General features: G+C 36.2%; 1 protein-coding gene across 2 annotated transcripts; it reads left to right on the top strand.

Moving 5' to 3' along the window:
• Positions 1–2,605: 2,605 nt before the first annotated feature.
• cacfd1 (calcium channel flower domain containing 1) lies at positions 2,606–8,816 on the top strand. 2 transcript variants are annotated; one of them, XM_030150864.1, is made up of 5 exons: positions 2,606–3,216; positions 5,841–5,913; positions 7,113–7,238; positions 7,465–7,572; positions 7,693–7,935. In XM_030150864.1, the coding sequence occupies exons 1-5, from the start codon at positions 3,108–3,110 to the stop codon at positions 7,703–7,705; spliced, it is 429 nt and encodes a 142-aa protein (XP_030006724.1). In that variant the 5' UTR covers positions 2,606–3,107; the 3' UTR covers positions 7,706–7,935. The 2 variants fall into 2 exon arrangements, with proteins under 2 accessions (XP_030006724.1, XP_030006723.1); XM_030150863.1 differs by lacking the exon at positions 7,693–7,935 and adding an exon at positions 7,951–8,816 and having other exon boundaries at positions 2,612–3,216.
• The last annotated feature ends 1,499 nt before the right edge of the window (positions 8,817–10,315 follow it).

Genomic DNA, 10,315 nt, shown 5'->3' with positions numbered 1-10,315 from the left:
CTGAAGCACTGTGGTTCTGTTTATCTGTCAAATGTTGATTGTGGTCAGTTTCAGATGCTGCAGCTCTTTCATAATTCATAGTTTGAGTTCTTGTTCAGTATTAATTGTCAGCCTTGTAAATCCAAGCTGGACTGACTGTACATATCCTGACCAAGGAAAATAAAATTCTCACTTTGTGCAGTAATCTACACCTGGATTTACTGCCTCCGTCCACAATAATATACATTATATAGAATCAAGGGAGTAGGTTTGAATTTGACATTGGTGGGGACACAAAAGCACTCCTGAAAGTTGATGTTTTTTTTTACATTTGCAATCATAATTTCACATCATGTAGAGCTGATCAAACAAGCAAACAATTATAGTCAGAAAAAACTATTCAGTAATTGACATGTTTAAAATGCATATCTGAATATCTAAAGAGAATACAAGAATTTAATGGATTCTGCAAAGTTATTCTCATGACTAACATATCCATTATTATTTAACCTCACCTGTGAATTTCCACCTCCTCTACCTCCTCTCTCCTCTCTACTGTTTGTCACCTGACATAAATATGTTGATGCATGACATATGAACAGATAATGGATACAATGATCATAGAGTTTGATGGTACGGTTATTGCCTGAGCAAAAAAAAGGCTTTTACTCTCATTATTACATGTAATTTATTCCCCAAAAATATGGATAAAATCACATCTAGAATCACATTTAGAATCTGGGGTTTTATTGTATTTTCCCCACAAATTTTCTTTATTTGTGTTTTTTAAACAGTTGCTCTCTTCCATAGAATTACGTGAAAATAATAAGTAAAAATGAATTTAAAAAGTGCATCTGTTTGGCATTAAATAGTGTCTTTTACTGTATTGATAGTGAGTACACTGTAGTGCCTGGATATTAGTGGAGACGTGTCCCTACCCCTACCCAATTCTACGCCCCTGTATAGACTAAATGTTGTATAAAATTAACATTTATTTGCAACATAGTATAGCAAACTATTACATGATCAAAAACAAATTGATTGTAGCAAAAAAAGTCTCTGTTTTGAATGTCTGGGGTCGCCAGAAATTTGTGATGTTAAAATGGGGTGGGATATTCTGGGAATGCCCAAAAATTAACCATTATTGGAAAGAAATACTTAAGCCATAGAAATCATTCTTAATACCTACTTACTTTTTGATTTCAAAACCATGTATTTGGGATACATTTCTCCACAGGTCAAAAACGTAAACAGATACTAATTCAGCATATTACTAGCTGCAGGAAAAAAGGCAATAACTAAACGATGGATGACACAAGAAGAACCGACAATAAATAATTGGATAGACATAACCATGGGAATTTATAGGATGGAAAGAATAACCTTTACTGTGAATTTGAAGATGGATTTTTCTCGTGCAACACTGGGAGGGATGGGTGAGATATGTGAAGACTTTGAGATCTGATTTTGCTGAGATAGATAGATAGATAGATAGATAGATAGATAGATAGATAGATAGATAGATAGATAGATAGATAGATAGATAGATAGATAGATAGATAGATAGATAGATAGATAGATAGATAGATAGATAGATAGATAGATAGATAGATAGATAGATAGATAGATAGATAGATAGATAGATAGATAGATAGATTCAAGTATTCAGCAGCTTTACATACAACACAAGAAGACAAAAAAACAGACAGACCAAAACACAACAGTGGGTTACTATCCAGGTTGACATTAAGGTTAGTATATATACTGTAAAAGACACTTGCTAAAGAACTAAAGCACTGCCTCTAAAAGAGCTTCCTTACTGTAAAATAAAGACTTCTGGTTGTATTTACACATTTCAGGGCAGTGATATAAAGTGAGACAGTGATCTAAAGAATGCATGAATATGAACCCAAAATCCTCTGCTCTGTGTCCCAAAAGTCAGGACTAAACATGGAGAATCAGCGTTCAGTTTCTATGCTCCGTATATCTGGAACAAACTACCAGAAAATATCAGGTCTGCTGAGAGTCTGAGTTCTTTTAAGTCAAGGTTAAAGACTCACCTGTTCACGGCTGCCTTTGACTAAAAGGCTTTGGACTTTTGAAATTTTAGATTCTCTTTCAAAACTCTGCACTGCAACTCTTACTTTAATATGTGTGTGTTTTTATTTTATATGTTGTTTTCTTACTTGCTGTTTTTAATCACATTTTACATTTTTCTTTTATGTTTTACAGGGTGGGGAAGCAAAATTTACAATATTTTGAGGCAGGGATTGAAAGACAGTGTATGACCAATTAGTTTATTGAAAGTCATGAGAATTTATTTGCCACAAGAAAATATCCATAATAGAAAATGTTTTTATTCTATGTGTCCTCCTTCTTTCTCAATAACTGCCTTCACACGCTTCCTGAAACTTGCGCAAGTGTTCCTCAAATATTCGGGTGACAACTTCTCCCATTCTTCTTTAATAGTATCTTCCAGACTTTCTGGTAATAGTTTTGCTCATAGTCATTCTCTTCTTTCCATTATAAACAGTCTTTATGGACACTCCAACTATTTTTGAAATCTCCTTTGGTGTGGGAACATCTGTGTTAGGGGCATGCGCAAAAGGGAGAAGTCCCCGCATGTAAACAAACCATGACGCAAGTGAAATCCCTCCCACAATGCATTGCTTATCGGCGGAGTAGGGAGGAGAACAACGGAACAGCTGCCAGTTCCAAATAACCTGGAGGAACATTAGTTATCTATGATTTCTAAGTTAAAGTTACTTAGGGAAGTTTTATTTATTATATCACTAGAGTGTTAAAAACAGATGAAGTGTGTCTCCGGTGGTTTTATCTCTTAGCAGCTGGCGGTGCTGTTAGCATCAGCTAGCCGGTTAGCTGCTCCCCTCTGGCTGCTGGTGTGTGTTGTGACTGAACCTCCTGGTAACATCATCAGGCAGCTGAACAAAGGACACACAACATACTGACTGTACAAGTGGTATTTACATGTTATAACACTGACAGTGCCTGCCGTGTCGTGTTAAAGAAGTTAGCAGGTAGTTTGTGACCAGCAGCTAACTTAGCCTTGCTATTATTTGGTGACTGCATCTGGTGGGAGCCTCAGCTAACTTTAGCCAGAAACCACAATGAGCTCTGAGGAGACCGCAGCGTCCACCAAAGCCACCCCAGAGGATGATGGGATGACATGGTGGTACCGATGGCTCTGCAAAATAGCTGGGGTTGCAGGAGGAATATGTAAGTAATTGACAAATGTCTGTTTACTGTGCTACTGGGGAAATGGCAAGAGTACTGAAGGCTTATATACACAAAGGTTGCAATCTGTTGTGTGCTTTGCATCAATTTAAAATACTATTGAATATCTATCTATCTATCTATCTATCTATCTATCTATCTATCTATCTATCTATCTATCTGTCTTGTGTTGTGGTACAATCTAGAACAGGAGATAAAGGAAAGTACAAACATAAATATATTTAATAGGAGGAATAAAGAATTAAATGGGTATATGGAACATGAAGGATAAAATATTATTGTCTCAAATACCAGTTGTGGTTCTTGGAATTAAGAGAGAGTAATTTGAATTTCAGAGATTTTCATATGCGTGAGTGGAATAAAGTGAGGACAAATGTGAAGTCTAGATGAACTGGGATTGTGGGTGTGAAATTATGGAATGGACCTTATGAAGTATTTAAGTTATCCAATCCTTTGGCGAAGTTTAAAAAAAAACAAAAAAACCTTAAGTTTAAAATTATTCAGAAATATTGAATTGAGATGGTAGAAATGTTTTTGTTGTTGTTTTTTTATTTTTTATTATTATGGTGTGAGTGCTCGATGCTGTGCACATTTAAATTGATGTAAGCAGTGTATTAGATGAAAAGGATATGCAAAAAAAAAAGCTTTTGCTTCTAGCCTATTCCTTTTTTGGTTTTTATGTTTATTACGATTAATGTACTGAGTACAATGATTGATGTAAAACCAAAAATAAATTCATTCATATCTATCTATCTATCTATCTATCTATCTATCTATCTATCTATCTATCTATCTATCTATCTATCTATCTATCTATCTATCATTACCTGGTAGCACGTATTGACTGACCTATTCTTAAAAATTAGGGTGACAATAGTAACATTAGAGAAGGGGCACTGGGTTATTATTTACTGGTGAAACATGTTGAATATTTACCTCAGTGTAAATGGTGTAACAGGCCAGACGAGCCTTGTCACAGCCTATTGTCTCTACATTGCAGCAGCCGACCAGCAGGTGGGCACCGCCTGTTTACGTGGCTTGCTGATTCTACAGCTGCTTCCTGTCTTGAGCCAATTCTTTGATAGTAAAACACTATAATATCAGGCACACGTCAGGCATGTTGTCTTCCCTCAGTAGGTCACAGTGATTCCTTTTTTTTTTTTTATCGCTGGCTGTGCATTTTTCCAGCAGCACTGCAGTACCTGCTGTCCTCGCTCTCTCCTCTGTGTTCGTCACAGAGACACCAGAGTCACCATGCCTGTATCATGTTAACCCCCAGGAGCGCTGCATATTCAATAGGCTCTGTATTATTAAAGGAGAAGGATATGCCACACAATTCTTCCACTGTTTGAGACAGCGTGGGCTTGTCTGGCCTCAGCTTCTGTACAGAGAGACAGCAGGAATATTGACACACCATTCTCACACAGCAGTGTCATTTTAAAACAGCAGCACTGTATGAACCCTCAAATGTAACAGATCCTACTCATCACAGCAGTCTCACATACTCTTGCAGTCGAGTTTAAAGATGATACAATTTAAAAAAAAACAAAAAAAACAATTTAACATTATGGTAATATTTCAAGGCCTCAGTTTCTGTAAGAGAGACAGCAGGAATATTGACACTCCATTCTCACACAGCAGTGTTATTTTAAAATTGCAGCACTGTATGAACCCTGAAATGTAACAGATCATACTCATCACAGCAGTCTTACATACTCTGGCAGTTGAGTTTAACCCTTTCATGCATGAATTATGACAACCTTCGTCAATATTTTTTTTGGAGTGTTTTTATTCCTCCTTAGGCATGAAAAAAACAACGTGATCGAGTTCTTTTTTTTTTTTTCTTTTCATGGCGTTAGATAATGTCCATGCATTTAATTTATGAAGTAAAGAAACGTGTTTAAAACCCAATATCAGAAAGTGAGATGAAAACAATGAAATAAAAATGTTTTAATGCTGCTAATCTGATGTTTTCTCACATTTTAACATTCTAATGCTAGTTATTACTCACTTCATGGAGATAATATGCAAAAAAAACCTTTTTGTCCAACAAATAACAGTTGATTTACATTCAAATATGTTACTGCAGATCAGGTTTATCAAGAACAGCAAAGTTACAGTAATGGTATGAATTGCAGTGTATGGGATGATGCATAAGCGTCCACTTTGTCGGCTGATAATGAACTAAAACAACAAAACCCACGAATAAACAAGAAAACAGCTGTAGAATAACTGTCCACTGTAGTGATCACTATGCATGAAAGGGTTAAAGATGATACAATTAAAAAAAAAAAAAAACATAATTTAACATTATGGTAATATTTCAAGGGCTGTGATACTTGTAGTCACACTTCCAGGTGTTAATGGGGAGGTGTGACTTCCCTTCTAAGAGCAGGAATATTTTAGCTTGTAAATAACTGTGTGTGTGGAAGTCACACTTAATTAATACTAGCTGAACTTGATCTGTGCCTAGATGTCTGTGACATGTGCAGTACTTTAACCCATGGTGCCTTAACAATAGCCTCCAGATTCACTTTAGAGGCTATTATTAAGATAACATCTTATAGATTAACTCTAATATTATTTCTGTGCTCTAAATCATGCAGCCTGTGCCATCGCAGGAGTTTGGAACTGTGTCACTGTGAACCCCTTAAACATTGCTGCAGGAGTTTGGATGGTGTAAGTTTTTGGTGTTTACCTTAATGTTTGCTTTTGTTTGTTGCTGATTTATAAGAACAAAACCAGCTAATAACGAATAAAAACATTTTCATCAGAAAGTAGAAAATACTGGGTGGATTTTTGTGAACCGGATCTGACCCATCATGCACTTGTGTTACCTGTTCATCCAGAGTTCATTGTCTTTTCGTACTATACCACACAGTAGGTGAGCGGTCTATATGAGTGCTTCTATGAAACTGGGTTCATTTTGGTACCTGGCACTTTAAGAGCTTTTTAGACCCAATAATAAAAGAGAAATTTAGACATATGTCCCCTCAGGATGTACCTAATGATGACCTCAGATAAATGCAAAAAATATATACTCTTGCTCTGAGCCATCCCAAAATTAATGAATTTTTAATCAAATATTGGGACCAAAAATAGGACCAAAATTGGGACAAGAAAAGTTACAAAGGTGTCAGTGCATTTTATCTTGAAAACATCACTTGAAATGGTCTCATATAGCACTATAAATAAAGACAGTCTTAAATTTGTTGATCCTGGTGGTTTTTCTAATCCAGTCATGTGGGTCTTTCATGAATCTCAGTCTCATTCCAGGTTTTGTGTGTAACCTATCGTGTCCACTCACGTTACATGTGGAACCTGCCCATTTAAACACATGCTAAATCGCGAGTGATTTTTCAACAGCTGCCATTTTTGTGAAACACTCTGCCGTGCATAATTAGTTTGATTCCCAAAATGTACTTGTGAAAGAACAAAAAGATATCTGAAAAAAAATAGCACAACGTAATTTTCGTGTCCTTTTTTACCTTGGTACATGCGGCTTTTTGCATAAAAATATGTTTTATCTGAAAAATAGTTTCTCTTTTATCTCAGTAAAATAGACCCAAAGTGCTTCCAAACTTGCTTCATAACATTAGTCTCCATCTTGTTTGAATTTTTAGCCCCCATGTCCTGTTTTTAGGGACCGGTTTCATAAAAGTACCCATATAGTCTATAACCTCTGCTCCTATGGGTTGTGGAGAAAGTCTTGTGATTAACATGTTACACTAAAGTCATCCATTGGCTCCAGCAGACATGCCTTGGATGACCATCACAGTGTTTGACTTCATTTCTTCCAGACTTCATTTATACCAAAGCCACATGTGTCCCACAGGATGAGTCACTGCTCTGTTTGCCTTCTCTCTTCCTGTCTAAAGGTTGAATGCCTTCGTGCTGTTCTTATGTGAAGTACCGTTCTGCTGCCAGTTCATAGAGTTTGCTAACGCAATAGCAGCCCGTGCAGACAAACTCAAACCCTGGCAGAAAGCCCTCTTCTACTGTGGGTAAGAGCCACCATCCACTGTACTGACTGTAGCTGAAGTCATTGGAGACTGTGCTGAACTGTATGAAAAATTAAATTGGGAAATGAGAATTCCAGGTAGTTATGAATATTGCACAAAGTGTTCAGCATAGTTTCAGATATGCGATTGTTTTATTTACAGCAGATCATTAAATTGGATTTACTGTGTTTTCACCGTTTTGTCTTTTGTCTTGGTCGCTAATTTTCAGGATGGCTCTGTTTCCTGTCATTTTGAAGTTTTCCTTTACTACCTTGTTTGGAAATGCCATTGCCTTTGCTACCGGAGTTCTCTACGGCCTGGCATCCTTAGGCAAAAAGTAAGATATGAGCACTCAGCAACTTGAATTGACATTGTTATTCCTATTTTGTCAATAATATTATTTGCAATTAACTGTAATATTGTTCTTGATGTCTCACCCAAACACTGATTATAACAGGCTCTCAAATTAAATGCACTACAGCACATATTAATCAGTTATTTCAATGTTTATTTGACGCTTTAACACATCTAACGAGCCTTTTTATTCATATGTTTCTGTGTGAGCTATAAAATAACCATGCTGTTAACACAAGCGTCTCCTGTCATACTTGCTTCCCCTTTTCTTTTCTCTCCCTCAACATAACTTTTTTATTACCGACCTTTTTCGTCCCCCCTCGACTTTTCTTCCGTCTTTTCTTCCTTTCCTTTCTTTCAGGGGAGATGCAGTGACATATGCCAGACTGCAGCACCAGAAACAGGGGGATGAAGAAAGGATGGCAGGGACGACAAATGGCGCTCCAGAATGAAGCACCAGCAGATTTCCATCCTCCTTTTCCTCCCTTTTCTTCAGTTCTCACAGAGAAATGTCTCTCTTACTCCATCCTACCTCCATATTTCCCTCTATTCCATTTTACTCATCGCATTAACAACAATAATGAGTTTATTTACTTAATCTGCTGCAATCCTTTTGTCCTGACCTAATGGTACTAAGTGGGACTGGATCAGGAGGAGGTGTGCACAAGGAGTTAATGGATACCTGGGATTGTAAGTGTTGTTTTTATGTTTTTAATTCCTTTAAGTGTTTTCCTTTGTTGCCTTTGGCGTTGTTAGTTGCAAACCCTTTTTTTTTTTTTTTTTTTTTTTTTTTTTACAATTTATGTGGTGGTTTACTGTACATCTGTTGACCCTAAGAGTCCTTCAGGAAAGTCAACTATGAATTAATGTGATTGTAAAATGTACAGATTGACTTCAGGTCATACAGTCGTAAGTCAGAGTTGTCAAACATGGGGGTGTGTGTTTGAAAATGACTAAAATGTTACACAGGGTTCAGGTCTGAGCAGTTTCTGTCATCTGTTCAAGGCAAATATTAAAAATGAATATGAATGTATGAATCCCCCAAGTCAAATCACAAGCAAGTATTTAGCATTGGTGCATTATTCCGGCCAGTATTGCACTCACCATGCACACACAACTCTGAACTGTAGCCTGAACTGATTTTTTTTGTTCTTTTTTAATCATTGGGATTGTATATGTGTTCAACCCAAAGAGAAGTTTGTGTGTTTTCTTTTGAGTTGATGATTTTTTTAAAAAACAAATATTTATTTTTTTTCACCTTGTTTGTTAGTTAAAGCATACCTACACTGGAACAGTAGCATCTATCAGTGGAATATCACGGACTGTGGAACGCGTTTAGAATTGGTGGGGCCCACCAAAGAATGAAATGGATTAACATTTATAGTGTGAAGGGAGCAACATAAGCGTGTATACATTCAACCCACATCACATGACAGAATTTGTCAGTGATTTTTGTGGGAAGCAGCATGAGATGTACAGTACTGTGCAAAAGTCTTAGGCCACCCTTACCCTTACTTAACCCAGTTTCGCTTGGTCGACGTGTTTGTTGTTGTTGCTGCTGCGCAAGGTTATAATAGTTTTGGAGTTTTCATTATAGTTTAGTTTTATTTAGTTTTGACTGTTTTTTTCTTTAATTCAGTTAGTCTTAATTAGTTTAGAGCAGGTTTGCTGTTTTTTATTAGTTTTTGTTTTTTTCTAAATGCTTAGTTTAGTTTTAGTATTAATTTTATTTTTTTCATATCTTTTATCATCCTCGTCATCAAATTCAAATAAATCCCATACAGGACTTTCTCCCAACTTTAGTCTCCATGTTTCCAGGTAGAGTGGGGACGAGAAATCGACTCTAAACCACAAATGATGAGAAGTGATGGACCATGAAGTGCCGTATGGTGCTAAAATGTCTTGAGCAAAATAAATCGGTTTCATATCAGTCCGACACTGACAAAGACGAAAATGAAGGGAATTTTATCCATAATTTTAATACGTTTTAGTTAGTTTTGTAAGCACACAATACAGTTTCAGTTATTGTTTTTTTGTTTTAATTATAGTTTATATTTATTTCAGTTAACGAAAATGTTTTTTTCAATTCTAGTCTTGGTCATTTTGTTAGTTTTCGTTAACAATAAGAACCTTGTTGCTGCGGCTGTGTGGAGCTCCACTTCTCACAATGCATGTCGTGACAAATTTCCGAAAATGCCCAAGTGACCTACCGACTCCGTCTGTGAACATATGGAGTGTTTATGGTGGAGCACAGTTCGAAATTGTTCAACGTGAGAGAAGAGATTCAGGTGTGCAATCATGGATTCGTTATACTTAGGCTATGACTCGGGTTTTACAGATTTGATAAAAAATTAGTGACGAAAGTCCTACGCAGCTTTAAGAAATATAACTGCAATTTTACCAATATTCTGCCTCAGTTTATCATTTACAAATGTGAATTACAACTTACAGATCACAGTGGATCTACAAATACGCAAAACATTTAATAACAGACCAAATATTGGTGAAATTTCACGTACTTCTCTTAAGATATTTCAGTTTGTTTATATTTTTTCAGGGTATTCACATTTTTTTGTGAAAGGGTAGTTTTGAAATGTAAATATTTTCATGTAATGTGGCTTTTTTACTCTGAAACAAAAAGAAAAATTTGGAGTTGTCATTATTTATAGGTTATAATAGTACTAGTGTGTTGACCTGTGGGGAACCATGGGTCATATTAATACCGA

Source organism: Sphaeramia orbicularis, chromosome 12 (assembly GCF_902148855.1).
Source record: "Sphaeramia orbicularis chromosome 12, fSphaOr1.1, whole genome shotgun sequence".
NCBI classification, from domain to species: Eukaryota; Metazoa; Chordata; class Actinopteri; order Kurtiformes; family Apogonidae; genus Sphaeramia; species Sphaeramia orbicularis.
The sequence above is the reverse complement of the archived record's forward strand: the minus strand, read 5'-3'. Positions and strand labels throughout refer to the sequence as shown.